General features: G+C 44.3%; 1 protein-coding gene across 1 annotated transcript in view; it reads right to left on the reverse strand.

The window, feature by feature from the left end:
- lmln (leishmanolysin-like (metallopeptidase M8 family)) overlaps positions 1-14,772 on the reverse strand; it is a 28,531-nt gene extending 13,759 nt beyond the window's left edge. The window contains exons 1-8 of the mRNA XM_079518339.1: positions 14,357-14,772; positions 12,592-12,698; positions 8,422-8,452; positions 7,945-8,030; positions 7,215-7,332; positions 6,066-6,244; positions 3,878-3,983; positions 638-732 (exon numbers count right to left, since the gene is read on the reverse strand). Coding sequence (XP_079374465.1) covers positions 638-732; positions 3,878-3,983; positions 6,066-6,244; positions 7,215-7,332; positions 7,945-8,030; positions 8,422-8,452; positions 12,592-12,698; positions 14,357-14,464 — 830 coding nt within the window. The 5' untranslated portion in view covers positions 14,465-14,772. The remainder of the gene's footprint in view (positions 1-637; positions 733-3,877; positions 3,984-6,065; positions 6,245-7,214; positions 7,333-7,944; positions 8,031-8,421; positions 8,453-12,591; positions 12,699-14,356) is intronic.
- Between the last annotated feature and the right edge of the window lie 724 nt (positions 14,773-15,496).

A 15,496-nucleotide genomic window follows, 5' to 3' on the forward strand; every position in this document is an offset into this window, starting at 1 on the left:
GACTATTAAAAGAGGACGGGAAGCGAAGACCGTACGGTGGACTCCATGTTGCTCCCTGGAAGGAAAGAAACATGCGCAATGGGCTATATGCAGCCAACACATCCGCGTTCAGCTTCCTCTGTCTCAACTGCGCATGTTTCTTTCCTTCCAGGGAGCAACATGGAGTCCACCGTACGGTCTTCGCTTCCTGTCCTCTTTAGATAGTCCTTGCCGTAAACCAAGGACTGTCTAAAGAGGACGAGACGCGAAGACCGTACGGGCAACGCCATGTTGCTCCATGGTGCTCCATGGAAGGAAAGAAACATGCGCAGTTGAGACCAGGAAGTTGTACATGCCCCCAAATTTGTGCATGTACAACTTCCTGGTCTCAACTGCGCATGTTTCTTTCCTTCCATGGAGCAACATGGCGTCGCCCGTACGTCTTCGCGTCTCGTCCTCTTTAGACAGCCCATGCGGTAAACCAGGAAGTGAATGGCTGCGTGCGCAGCTAAACGGCTCCGGGACGGACGAGCAAGGCGTTTCCTGCTGGCCACACCTCTCGTTGAAGGCTGTCAGGGTCATGGTCAGGGGTCAGGGGTCACCTCACCTCTTGTTGAAGGCTGTCAGGGTCATGGTCAGGGGTCAGGGGTCACCTCACCTCTCGTTGAAGGCCGGCAGACCGCTGGCGAAGCGCGGCGTCAGAGGCTTGCCGTCGTCATCGTGGTAGAAGGCGAACAGGCCCGCCGAGAAGCCCTGGTGGACGACATGTTTACAATGTAGGCATTCAGCAGACGCTCTTAACCCATTTAGACCTGAGGACGATTCTACAATTGTCTTCTACATCCTGACAGAAGAACGCATGTTTCCATGTCAGTGGTTCTCAAACATTTTCCATGTCAAGGACCACCAAGATTATATTGTAATTGGCCGCCGACCCCCCATCTGAACATATGTCGTTTCAGGGACCACCCCCTCAGAAGCAAAGATATGAGTTAAAAAGTTGAAAACGTTCGCTCTGAAAGAATATATATTCAAAGCTTTGGACTACATTTTCCCGATTTTTCAAAAATAGCAGACCTACAACGAGTACGAGCTTGTAGATCTGCTATTTTTCAACAGCTAAAGCATAACATGCATACAACACCAAAAAGGGTTCCCGCCCAAAATGAGTTAATCCAGAGCGACCTACATAAGCAAGAACAAAAAAGCATGTCTCCCCGTGTCCCCTAGGGTAGGAACCCTCACAAAAAACATGCAGTAATCCTGGTCTCTAAACTGCCTCCCCCTGGCCAGCCGGGGCGCCTGTTGGAGGGGAAAGGAACTTCCCCCCCCGTCAGGTGTAAAGGAGCAACTTGGACACTCAGGCATGAAGGAAGCATGAGTTCAAGTCCGTTGCTCTACCCCTGTCCCCCATATATGGGGACTAGGTTGGCGGAGGGTGTGTAGAGCCCAGGATCGCATTAGATAATTGACACAGGGATGAAAAATGGGTTACAAACAAAAAAAAGTGTATGTGCGTAGTGTGTGTGTGTGTGTGTGGGGGGGGGGGGGGGGGGGGCATTCCGGGCAAACACCGTCTTTTAAAGTGAACGCGTATGCTGGCACTGGGAACTGGGGTTTATGCTAGCAGCTAGCGGTAGAGATAGTTATGTAATGTGTATGCTAAGTAATGCTTGTTTGACAATAATTTAACTCTTGAGAGCGTAAAATGAAACCAAATGGACCTGTACGCCGTACGCTCTCAAGAGTTAAAGATCTGTGAGGGTCCATTTGGTTACCAACTCTCCATCATTTTGCTGGGGACCACCTGGAATCCCTTCTGGTTGAAAACCACTGATTTGTAGAATACAACAGACACAGACACACAGGAACGCACCCAGGGTGCCGGCCCGATTCCGGCGAGCCGCCCCGCGTCCGAAACGGTTGAGTTACCGTGTGGGGGTCCCTCTACTGTACTGTACTGTACTGTCACTGTACTGTACTGGCACACCCGAAATCACCATACAGTTAATATGTGCGTGTGTGTTTGTGTGTGTGTGTTAGGTTGTGCACAGGTGGTGAAAAACAACCATGCCGTTTTCGTGCTCAGACCCACCCACCCAGCCACCCACACACATAGCTCCGTAAGGGAGTGGTTGCAGTTCTACCATTCAAAAATTCAGCCCCTGCATATAGAGCGTCGCAGTCCCGCCCCCTCGAGAGTCCCGGAAAATAAATCCCTGTTCATTTTCCTCAGACTTTTCAGAAAGTATTTATTTAAAGACGTTCACGCCGCGGACAAAGCCAACTCTTGTCGTGACAAAGCATGACAATAAACACAATGTTTTGGGCCAAACAAAGAATTAGAAAGTAGAAAAAAACCGCAGGTTACAACACTTTTGTTGTGGTTTTTCTTCTTTGTAATTATTTGTTTGGTCCAAAATATTGTGTTTGTTGTCATGATTTGTCACAACTCGAGTTGGCTTCGTACGACGCTGAAAAGGTCTTTAAATAAATACTTTTTGAAATGTCTATGGGAAAAATGCTTTGGGAATTATTTCCTGGGCCTGGCGTCGCCATGAAAGGGGGCGGGACTGCGACGCTCTATAGCATTGCATTGGAGAGAGATTACCCATCGGCCCACAGAAGCTAGTGTTGTTTTTTGGCAGCAAAATGTCTATTTTAGTTAATGCTGGGCCGTTATCGGCGTTAACGTGCTGCGTTAACTCGAGACTCTTAATGCGCGATAAAAAAAATATCTCCGTTAATCTATTCTCAAAATTGGGTCTAGGAGCTGGGTCTGCAGCAGCCAGAAGGCGGGCTGTGTGTGCGTGTGTGTGCGCGCATGTGTGTGCGTGTGGGGCGCGTTCGGAAATAGCGCACTGAGCCCACTGTGCAATGCAAACTAATAGGCGAGTGCACTCCGGTGTGGTATTTCCGAACGCGCCCACAGGAGGCGGAGCACAGTCGGAGACTGCACGGAGACGGAGTCAGACAGTCAGTGCACTCGCCCCTGACTTGTAGTCTGAGAGAGGGACGGTAAACAGCAACGCCAACAAAACGTTCTACTTACTAGAAAAGAAAGAGGCAGCGATGGAGCCATAAGTCCATATCCATATTCCATATCCAGGCAGCAGCCTGTTAGCTGTTGTGTGCTAAGCTAAACCACCATCCATGTATCACAATATGATCACAACACCAGGGTTGCCACATTTCGTGACTGAGAGAGAAACAAGCAACCAGGTCTATGAAAATGTTAACAGGCCAGATCAAGTCAGAAAATCCGAAAAAGTCAGAAAATAAGTCTAAAATAAGCAACTATTTTGCTGACTGTCAAACATCATTGTCCAATGTTGTTTTAGAGTAGTGGTTCTCAAGCATTTTCATGTCAAGGACCACCAATATTTTAAAGAAACTTTACAGATAGACAAGTCAAAAGTAGCTTATAATGACTAGACTTGGCAACACTGTGAACAGTTCTACAAACTCACAATATGAAATATAAGGTATTAATAGGCTAGTTGTATCCATAATTAGGGCTCCTGGTCTAAACCTGTTCACAAGGACTTACTTCTGGACATTATTTAGGTAGCGCACACATATTTTCAATGCATTCGGCAGAGTTCAAATGAGCCATTTTAATCGCGATTAACTCCAGGATTGCAGTGCGATTAATCGCGATTAAAAAAATTAATCTATGCCCACCACTAATTTTAGTTTAGTCATAGTCTTTGGAATGAAAATTATATAAATGCACCATTTACTACAATACCCCCTGGAGGTATACCATGTAATATTTACGTAGTATTCAGAGGTATTTCTACAGGTAGTACTGACCCGGGCGTGGATGATCTCGTGTTAGTAGTAAATAGTACTAGTACTAGTAGTAGTAGTAAATAGTACTAGTAGTTGTACTAACCAGGGCGTGGATGATCTCATGTTTGACGGTGGACAGCATGCCTTCAAACTCCTGCGGCTGGGAGGAGATCATGGCAGGACACAGGTTGGCATAGCCAGCTATCGGCCTGTAGGGGGAGACACAGAGCATAGGAGGCCTGTTACAAGACCAACTAGAAAAAACAAATCGCTGCAAGCAGCGATAAGGCAGGACCAAGCAGGAAGGCAATAAGAATAATATGCACAATAAGCCATAGAAACATGGAAGAAGACTGAGTGTGTATGTGTGTGTGAAAGTGTTCTGGAAACTGTACTGCCGCGGAACGCGAACAGCGCAGCGCATCGTGGGAGGAGAGCTTCGACCCCTCCAGGAAATACATGAGGAACGTTACGTGGCAGGGCTCGAAATTGCGACCGTTTTGAACCGCAAAATGCGCCTGAATTTGAATCTGTGTGATATAATATAATTGGGAGCACCAGTGCCACTGCAAAATCATTGCTGTAGAACGACCAACACGATCGCAACCAAAACGGTCGTGGGCCGGTTCCGTCCCGCGAGATGATTTAATCCGACATTAATTTCTGACATACATTTCTGAGCATGTAAAAAAAAAAAGGAAGTTTCTAGTCCATTCCTGTCAGAAGTTATGATTTTTTTTAAAGAAATCTCTCCTTGTTCTGCTCTCCCTCTCCAAAATCCAGGAGAGCTGTCCTTGGTGGATCTTCTGCCATCCAAAATTTCTAATTTAATTTGTGCCTTTGTACCACGACGCTCCCGCCATGTAAAAGCTTCTGACGAAAAGGTAAAAAGTGTGTGCTTGTGCTAATGATACTATAGTGTGTGTAGTGAGTGTGTGTGGGGGGGGCAAGCTCCGACTCTTAACACAATCAGCGCCGGGATTTCTTTCAAAATAGCAGCTCGGGGCGCCGCGCACATATGGCAGCTTTTACTCTGAAAGCCCCCCCCACCTTCCGTTCCGTACAAAAACCGGGAGGAATAATGTTTGCCTACCTCGCTATGACTACGAGTCGCTGAATAATCCCGAGCTCCCTAGATTAGGAGATACGAGGCATCCTTTCTGAGCCGTAAACAGGGAAGTGAACGCCAACGCGCATGCGCGAAACAGCAAGGAGTATGGTGCACAAGGAGAGGCCAACACCCCCCAAAAAAATAAGATAAATAAATCCCGACTATTTTTCTCTCGTTTGATATATATCAAAGAAAATGCGCTAGGACGTGTGTACTGTACACGTCCACGTAATCTGTCGGTTGGATTAGCTATGACGTTTCCACATGTCCTACGGTCTAACATGGGTTAAAGTGAACGCGTATGGTGGCACATGGACCTGGGATTTATGCTAACAGCTAGCCGCAAAATAAAATAGTTAATATATATGGGCCTACCTGTTAGGGCTTTATGCAACTAGTCGACTATTCAACTAGTCGACTATTCAACTAGTCGACTAGTAAATCCACTAGTCGACCTTTTTTTCATTTCATTTATTTATTTAGGACTAGATTTAAAATGGTAATAAAACAAAAAAAAATAAAACAATGGATATCTAATATCCTTATAGTTTATGTTCGAAAAAGGGATAGGAAGAAGTTTAGTTAAAAACGTATCGGGTCCTACCCCTTCTTTGTGTATAAAAAAAAAAAGTCTGGGTCCGAGTCCACTTCAATTCGGCATAGAGTAGTGCAAACATCTCTCACTCTCTGCTGCTTGTACACCCACACAATCCTCTCTCTCTCTGTCGATCTAAGTAATTAGTCTCATGTCACGCAGCTGCGCATAGTTTCTCCCGGCGGATCCTGCCGGGAGCTGCCTATGCCATAAAAAGCATAGGTGAGTTCCAGGCTAAGCATATACTGTACAAGAAGACCCTTGAGGACATACATTTATACACACAAAAACGTATGCGTACACACTGTACCCAGCTATTCTATCCTATATATATGTATTATATCCGTTTTAAACATTTTTTTAAACTTATTCCATGTTTCACATTGTTTCAATTAGTCTTTGACCTTGTTGGTACTAGTTGACTTTGTAGGCCTCAATATCAGGTAGATTATAGTTATAGTCACCAATGTACACAGTTTTCAAATGTACAAATGTTATTTTCCACATAATAGGTAGTTAAACAACTAGTCGACTAGTAAACTAGGCAACTAGTCAACTAGTTAAAACTGACTAGAAGTGAACTACCTGTCCATCTGGGCCTCCAGTTGGCAGTAGGCTGCGTATGCCACGATGTTCTCCTGACCGCATCGCTCCGTGGTCACCCCGCTGACGTACAGCACAAAGTCGGAGCCCTCCACCCCGGGGCCGTCCGGGGGGCCCCGGGGGCCACACCACTTCCCCCCCGCACTGCACACCGCACATTGCTGGGGGGGGGGGGGGGGGGGGGGGGAGGGGGGAGAGGGTGAGAGACATGTTGGTAGGGCTTTCACAATTTCAAATTCAAGTTGACGATTCTTACACAAATAATTGCGATTAACCCATTTAGGCCCGACATCGAAATGAAAAACAAATGTCTTCAAAATCCTGACAGTTTTCTGAAAAACCTAACTAACCTAACCTAAACCTAACTCTATATCAGTGGTGCTCAATATTTCATGTCAAGGACCCCAAAAATGATCTGTAATATGCCTCCGCCCCCCCCCCCCCCCCATCTGAAAATATGTTATTCCAGGGTCCTCTCCAGAAGCAAAGATTTGAGTTAAAATGTTCACTCTGTAATAATATATATTCAAAGATGTGAGGCATATTTTCACGATTTGTCAAAAATAACAGACCTACAAGTTGTAGATCTGCTATTTTTCAATAGCTAAAGTATAACATAATGCTTTAAAACACCAAAAGGGATTCCCGCCCAAAGCGGGTTAAGGATTTACGGATTTTTTTACATTTTACAGTCAACATTGGAACGTTACAATTATAAAAAAAATATTTCTGTTTGAAGTTTAGGCTTCCCTCACTCCTGAACAAGACCCCAGGATACTTGGGGAAGGACGGAGAAAAGGAGATCAGCCGGAGAATCGGAGCGGCAGGGGCGGTATTATATATATATATATATGTATTATATATCGCTGTACCGCTACGTCACTTTGTCACTGTCGTGACGAAAAGAGAGCTGAGCCAGGCAAAGCTACCGAGCAATCTTCGTTCCTATACTCTCACCTATGGTCATGAAGTGTGGGGTCATGACCCAAAGAATAAGGTCACGAATACAATTTGCCGAAAGGTAGTCGACGAACATTTTTCGTCACGGTTTTTAGTCGACAAAATCAACACTGGAGTGACGTCAGGGCTTTGGCGCTCTATCGGGTGTGTGCGCGTGAGAGCAGCGCTGACCTGAAGGTGACGCTGTGGCACGACCACGGGTCCGCAGCGCGTGACCTCGGCACATCCCTCCTGGCAGTAGCGGTGAGGGTCATCTCTCTTCCTGAGGTACTGGTTGGTGGAACATTGTCTGGAAGGGCGCACACGCACACACACACCCACACACACACACACACACACACGCTGCTTTGAGTAAAATTAACTCTGTGTACTAATAACATGTAGATCTCCCTTGTATTGTTTTTGCGTTATGTCATTTCCCTCAAGGTAAGACCCCTCTCTCTCTCTCTCTGAAGCTAGGTTCCATGTAAAAAATAAAAAGACGAGGCCTCTGTCTGTCTGTCTGTCTGTCTGTCTGTCTGTCTGTCTGTCTGCCTGCACACTCTCAGAGTTAAGGGGGGTTCACTGCAAATATATTTGAGAACCACCAGTACTAGTTGGACTCCTAATGTGCCATACATAGTGTCAAAGCAAATGTTAGTGTCACACATATTCTGAAGAATTCCTGGAGCCTTCCTTGACTTTCAGTAATTGGGTCTTATGAAAACAAGAAAAAAAAAAAAAAAGAAAAAAACAGAAAATGTAAAAATGTCTTGCCACAGACATATTTGACCCCTGTATGGACATATTGATGACCCCCCCCACCCCCATCATCAAATCTCGTGTTTCTCGGGGACGGCCCAGGTGACTTTAACACCTTTCCATGACAGATCTCGAGGACTTCGTTTTTTTTAGCACCGACCTGCTGAGCAGAACGGGTCCCACAGCCCTGCGCCTCACACTGAACACACTCTGGAGGTAGTCTATGGCCTGAGGGAAGAGCTGGTCCTGGAGGGAGAGCACGCACACACACACAAGGTCGCACACACACACACACACACACACACACACACACACACACACACACACACACACACACACACACACACACACACACACACACACACACACACACACACACACACACACACACACACACACACACACACACACACACACACACACACACACACACACACAGTGTAGTGAGAACAGAATAGCAGTGTGACTACTAGGGATTGGGACTATTTGGAACCGTTTCTGTGGTACTCAAAACGTGTAGCCTACAAATGCAACCAAATGGACCCATAAGGGTCTCAGAGTTACAGTCCTGTAAGGGTCCGTTTGGTCTCTCTCAGAGTTACAGTCCTGGAATCGTTAAAAGGGAATCGGAACTCACCTTCACCAGTCTTCTGTTGTCTGCAGGAAGCCTGTAGAGATGGAGAACAGCCACATGAGGGCAGCACAGAGCAGGGAGGTGTTTTTGAGTGGTGCTAGTAGGGATGTCTGTGACGGTTAATTTCCCAGCCGGGTAGCTGATAGCATTATCCGGTTAATTAACGGATGTTGATATTTTTGAGTGGTGTAAACCACTCCAACAACTGGCTTTGTACCCGTGTCTGTTCGTACCAAAAAAAGTGATGTACCCGTGTCTGTTCGTACCAAAAAAATCACACCTGTGTGAACTGAGTGGTGTAAGGTCTTATATAGCCTGATCAGCTGTGGTCTGACTTAATGTCTGACGTAATGAAATCACACCCGGGTGAACTGGGTGACCGTAGCAACCATGCTCTTTTTTTCTGCACAGACAGACAGACAGACTAACAAAGCCAGTTGTAGGAGTGGTTTACACCACTCAATAACAAAGCCAGTTGTAGGAGTGGTTTACACCACTCAAAAAGCTATGTACCCGTGTCTGTCCGTACCAAAAATAAAAATCACACCCGTGTGAACTGAGTGGTGTAAGGTCTTATATAGACTGATCAGCTGTGGTCTGAGGTGGTCTGTAATGTATGACGTAATGAAATCACACCCGTGTGAACTGGGTGACCATAGCAACCATGCTCATTTTTTGAGTGGTGTAAACCATTGAGTGGTGTAAACCACTCCTACAACTGGCTTTGTTAGTGCAGAAAAAATGAGCATGGTTGCTATGTTCACCCTGTTCATCCGGGTGTGATTTCATTATTTAGTCTGTCTGTGCTCAAAAAATGAGCATGGTTGCTACGGTCACCCAGTTCACCCGGGTGTGATTTCATTACGTCAGAGCTGATTTCATTACGTCACAGCTGATCAGTCTATATAAGACCTTACACCACTCAGTTCACACGGGTGTGATTTTTCTTCTTTTTAACCCATTTAGACCTGAGGACGATTCTACAAATGTCTTCTAAATCATGACAGTTTTCTTGAACAAAATGTTTCTATGTCAGTGGTTCTCAAACATTTTCATGTCAAGGACCCCCAAAACTATATGTAATTGGCTGCCGACCCCCATCTGAAAATATGTAGTTCCAGGGTCCCCCAGGAGCAAAGAGTCGAGTTAAAAACGTTCACTCTCAAAGAATATATATATTCAAAGATTTGCGCCACCTTTTTCACAATTTTTCAAAAATAGCAGACCTAAAAGCTCAGCTGCCACACTATGAGCTTGTAGATCTTCTATGTTTCAATAGCTGCTAAAGTATAACAATGCTTAAAACACCAAAAGGGGTTCCCGCCCAGAATGGATTAATACTCCAAATGTAATATGCATGTATACATAATTAACGCCGGTAGACGAATGGTATACACTCATGTATGCTCATTTTAAAAGACAAACAAAAGAAGCAACATTCAACAATACAAATAAATTGTTTTAGGTTTAATCATCAAAAAACAACGCATCGTGATCTCCACACATGCATCTGCGCGTCTACCTAGTACAGCTATATGGGGTCCGCTGAGTCCAAAACATAAATAAATACAACACCGTCGTGTCCAGTCCAGATCTGAGCAACCTACCTAATACAGCCACTGGTCGCTTGGGCTAAGCCTTCTTTTTCTCCACAATCTCTGAATGCTATATAGAGTCTGGAACTACAGTTGGAGGCCATCGATATTGTCCTTTTCTTTTTGCTGAGGTTTGCGTGATCTGCGCAAAAGGACAGTTAACCCATTTTGGGCGGGAACCCCTTTTGGTGTTTTAAACATTGTTATAATTTAGCTATTGAAAAATAGCAGATCTACAAGCTCATAGCACGCCACCGAGTGGCGCGCTACGAGCTTGTAGGTCTGCTATTTTTGAAAAATCGTGAAAATATTTATTTCAGAAAACTGGTGGATTTAGAAGGATTTTTTAAAATGTTGAGGTCAGGCCTAAATGGGTCAAATGATAAGGGACAATATCGGTGGCACCCAACTGTACACCTTCTGAATGCTACATAGAGAGTCCCCGCAGGAATCCGTGGAAAAAAAGTCTCGATTCCGCGGCTTAGTTCATATTCCGCGGACATTAACTTATTTAAACCTAAAATGACCAGTTATCAAGCCATTTCTTTCAAAAAATAGCAGATCTACAAGCTCGTAGCGTGGCACTGAGTGCCGCGATACGAGCATGTAGATCTGCAATTTTTCCAACCGCTAAAGTTTGACATAATGCTTAAAACACCAAAATGGGTTCCCGTCCTGAATGGGTTAAAGCAAAATAAAATCTCACGACTGAAAAATGTCGCTATAGGCCAAGTCCTAATAATGTGTGATTTGTGAAACAGCATGAAAGGAGTCACCACACACTAGCGCGCATGTGTCCAATTACACACAGATTTGAGTTAAAAATGTTCGCTCTGAAAGAATATATACTGTATATATATTCAAAGATTTGAGGTACATTTTCACGATTTTTCAAAAATAGCAGATATACAAGCTCTTAGTGCGGCACTCTGTGCCACGCTATGAGCTTGTAGATATGCTATTTTTCAATAGCTAAAGTATGACATAATCCTTAAAACACCAAAAGGGGTTTATGTAAAATGATCATGTTTTGGTCGCCATACATACAGCTAACCAGTTGAAGGGATTGCAGATTGAGGTGTTAACGATTGCGGTTATGATGAAATATCTGAGATCATTAGGGTTTTCTGAGAAGACTGAAAGAACTAATATACAAAACATGGGCTTATCTACAGCCTGGGCTGTGGCTCAGCGGTCCAGGCACCTTGGCTGGTAATCCAGTCTGGCAGTGTGCCGCGGGTTCGACTCCCGATCCTGACCGTCATTACTGCATGCCCCCCCAATCTCCCTTCCCATTTCCTGTCAGCCTACCGTCTATCCCTCCATTTCATTTATTTTTTTAAGTCTAACTCATGTTGATTAGGTGATGTAATGGTGATATAAAACAAACGGTGCAAACACAAACATTAAACGCCACCATTAACAATACAGAGACAATATGACGTAATGACTACTTGTGCCTGATACGGCAGTGGTGTCAGATTACATACATGTATACATGGGGGCATTACCTTTAATCCTCCCGACACAAAAACAAAAACAAACCAATTACACCCTGGCATTGGGTCCTTTAATCCACATCTTTATTACGTCATCATTGAGAGCTAGTTATACCAGTTATACCCCGACGTCATATGCTGGCACGATACATACGCATCAAACGGGGCGCAAAGTAACCACAGTATACCGCTAATCAACTTACAAATTACATATACATAGAGGCATTTCCTTTAATCCACCCGACACTGATCGACATATAAGTCACCATCGAAAGCCGTCGCTTTTACCATACTTCACAATACTACTTTTTTACCTACAAAAACTAGGTACGTAGCAAATAGCTAAACCTAATAATTCAATATTTCAAACGTTCTTTCACAGAGAAGCTGAGATTTGACAATTTGTAGCGGTCGACAGTACTTGCGCGCTCTGCTTGCGCACTAGTAGGCCATTTATGGCTTACTTGTGTGCAACAAGCAAGTAGGCACTCGACAGAGTGCCTGTTCTAGTTGTAAATGCGTTCAAAACAAACATTGAACTAAAGACAAACATTAAACGTGTGTATAGGAGGGGCTGGCACCCCTCAAAAATATAAAATAAAGGCGAAAGCCAGAAAAAAAATACACACAGGACACACTTCTAGAAGACACGCTGACTTCTATGGAATCCAAAATGACTTTAATCCATTCTGGACGGGAACCCCTTTTGGTGTTTTAAAGCATTATGTTATGCTTTAGCTATTGAAAAATAGCAGATCTACAAGCTTGTAGGTCTGCTATTTTTGAAACATCGTGAAAATGTGGCGCAAATCTTTGAATATATATTCTTTCAGAGCCAACGTTTTTAACTCAAATCTTTGCTTCTGGGGGGGGGGGGTCCCCTGGAACAACATATTTTCAGATGGGGGTCGGCGGCCAATTACATATATTTCTGGGGGTCCTTGACATGAAATAGTTTTGAGAACCACTGACATAGAAACATAGGGTTTTTCAGAAAACTGCCAGGATTTAGAAGACATTCGTAGAATCGTCCTCAGGTCTAAATGGGTTTCAATCCATGAATGATGGTAAGAACTTACTGGTCGACACTGGAGTCGTAGATGATCTGGATTCGGAGGTGGAGGTCTTCAGGAGGAGAGCTTCTCTTGGTCAGTCGCTCTGACTTCAGGTAGACCTGGTGCACGACCTGAGACGTGCACGCACGCACACACACACACACACACACACACACAGACGCACGCACACACATACAAACACACACACAGTTAACGTCCAGTCCCCGACACACTGCATTCACGATACTCCCCTTTACCACATCTCCCTTTTTTGTTGGTTCTCCTCGCCTTAGTCCCGTTCGTCAAATCTTCAAAGATTTCATTCTACCTGCTCTCTCTACTAGCCTCGAACAGCTCCTGGACGCAGCACGGTCCGAAGCAGCCTGTTGTGTGCCTTGTACATCAGTGGTTCTGGGTCTAGTTACGGGTCTGAGAGGCTAAATGTCATCAAATGGCGGTCCGTGGCTCAAATGGGTCTGAGAGGCTAAATGTCATCAAATGGTGGTCCGTGGCTCAAATGGGTCTGAGAGGCTAAATGTCATCAAATGGTGGTCCGTGGCTCAAATGGGTCTGAGAGGCTAAATGTCATCAAATGGTGGTCCGTGGCTCAAATGGGTCTGAGAGGCTAAATGTCATCAAATGGTGGTCTGTGGCTCAAACGGGTCAGAGAGGCTAAATGTCATCACATGGTGGTCCGTGGCTCAAATGGGTCTGAGAGGCTAAATGTCATCAAATGGTGGTCCGTGGCTCAAATGGAAAATAAATAATGCACCTTTATATGAAAATAGCCTCTCAGACCCATTTGAGCCACGGATCACCATTTGATGACATTTAGCCTCTCAGACCCAAAACGTAGAATATATTTTTGTTATCGTTGGATAACATTTTGCCTACAATCCCATTGATGTGGTACCACAGATTAAAATAGGGTGCATTTTGCATTCAAACACACATTTTAAAGTTAAGGGACGGAATAAAACAACAACATCCACGGGATGCACTACTGTACTACTGTACTGTTTTTTATTCTAGTTTATTTTGCAAGCTTTAGTTATAATAATCATAATTTCTTCTTCTGTTTTCTACACGAATATAACCACATTATAACCATATCAAATGAAATAGGAGTTAAATGCTGCAATTTGTAAAAATGGCAAAATATGACCCCTAACGTCGTTGAAGTGGGACTCCTAAAATGTGCCTGGGACTCATCTAAAAGACCATCCCTGCACTCATTGCATTGAAAACCTATTTACATTACTGGTACCATCATTAGGACTAGGAGAGATAACAGGCACACGGTTGATCAAAAATAACAACAACTATTCTACATTCTCCAATTGCGTAGTCTTCTTGTAAATGTTTAACAATAACTAAAAACTCTTGGAGAGCGTAAAATGGTTGCATTTTACATTATCAAGAGTTACCAACTCTCCATCATTGAGCTGGGGACCACCTGGAACCCCCACACAAGGACCACTGGTTGAAAACCACTGCAGTGTACAATCATTTGATATTAAATTAAACTATGATTAATTCAGAGGTATCTAACATGTCTCTTGGGGAGGTGGTGGCAGCATAATAATAATATTACTAACAATAACAGATACAATACAATAATAATAATAATCCAACTGTACCTCTATTACTAACAATAACAACAACAATAACAGAAATAATAATAATAATAATAATAATAATAATAATAATAATAATAATAATAATAATAATAATAATAATAATAATAATAATAATAATAATAATAATAATAATAATAATCCAACTGTACCTCGTGCCTCTCGGGGAGGTGGTGGCAGCGCGCCGCCGTGGCCGCGAGGAGGAGCAGCAGGGCCGGGCTGCAGACGGAGCTCAGCCCGGTGTCTGACAACGGGCCCATGTCGGTCCTCCTCCCGATGCTAATGCTAATGCTAACGCCGCGCCGCACACACACAGAGCCTGCAGGCGGCCGGGCGGCGCGTGCATCGCTGCTCTGCTCGCTCCGTCCGACCTATAGCTTGTTTTATGGCATCGTTTTTGTCAGAAAGAAAGAAAGCGGGAAAGAAAGAAGGAAGGAAGAAGGAAGGCAAAAGGTGTGTTTTATAAGATGAAGCCAGGCACATCCTATACTGACTTACTGACTGTAAACACACCAACAGCTGAGCTCAGCCGACCAGTGACTACACTGCCAGTGTTGCCACGTCTGGACTGGAGAGAGAAACAAACAGGCATCTGGGTCAGACAATATGAGCATATGAGCATTATCCATCCACTATTTATTTTGTGATGGGCTAGAAAAAGGGGGGGGGGGGAATTAGTCTATATTTGATCTTTGTTCTGAAACAAACATCACAAAACAGAAAACTTAAATCAGATTATAGTAAGATCCCCTGACCCAACTGGCCAGGGGTCGGGTCATCGAGGACCATAATATTACCAGAAACACATAAATAGATCAATCTGAATGACCATAACAGGTCCGTAACTCTTAGCCCTGGCCCTAATCAGTCTCAGGTGTTGCCAGTGGCAGAGGTATAAAACTATTTTTTTTTTCCGCGGCTTCCGCATTTATTTTATATTTTGTATGGAGGGACAGACAGTAGGCTGACAGGAAATGGGGAGAGAGATGGGGGAGTGACATGCAGTAAAGGCCGTCGGGATCGGGAGTCGAACCCGCGGCACACTGCCAGACTGGATTACCAGCCAAGGTGCCTGGACCGCTGAGCCACAGCCCAGGCGGTAAACCTGTTCTGTATCCTGTGCGTTTGACGGTTTATGTTTGTTTATTTTGTATCTAGAACAAAAGTATAGGACTTTGGTCAGATAATAAATATAATTTAATATGAACTCGGCAACTAGTAGGCCTATCACCCAAGTGTAGGGACTTGGGTGTGACTTGTTTACATCAGGGTCCTCCATTTTCAATTCATCA

This window comes from Electrona antarctica (genome assembly GCF_951216825.1).
Source record: "Electrona antarctica genome assembly, chromosome: 13".
NCBI classification, from domain to species: Eukaryota; Metazoa; Chordata; class Actinopteri; order Myctophiformes; family Myctophidae; genus Electrona; species Electrona antarctica.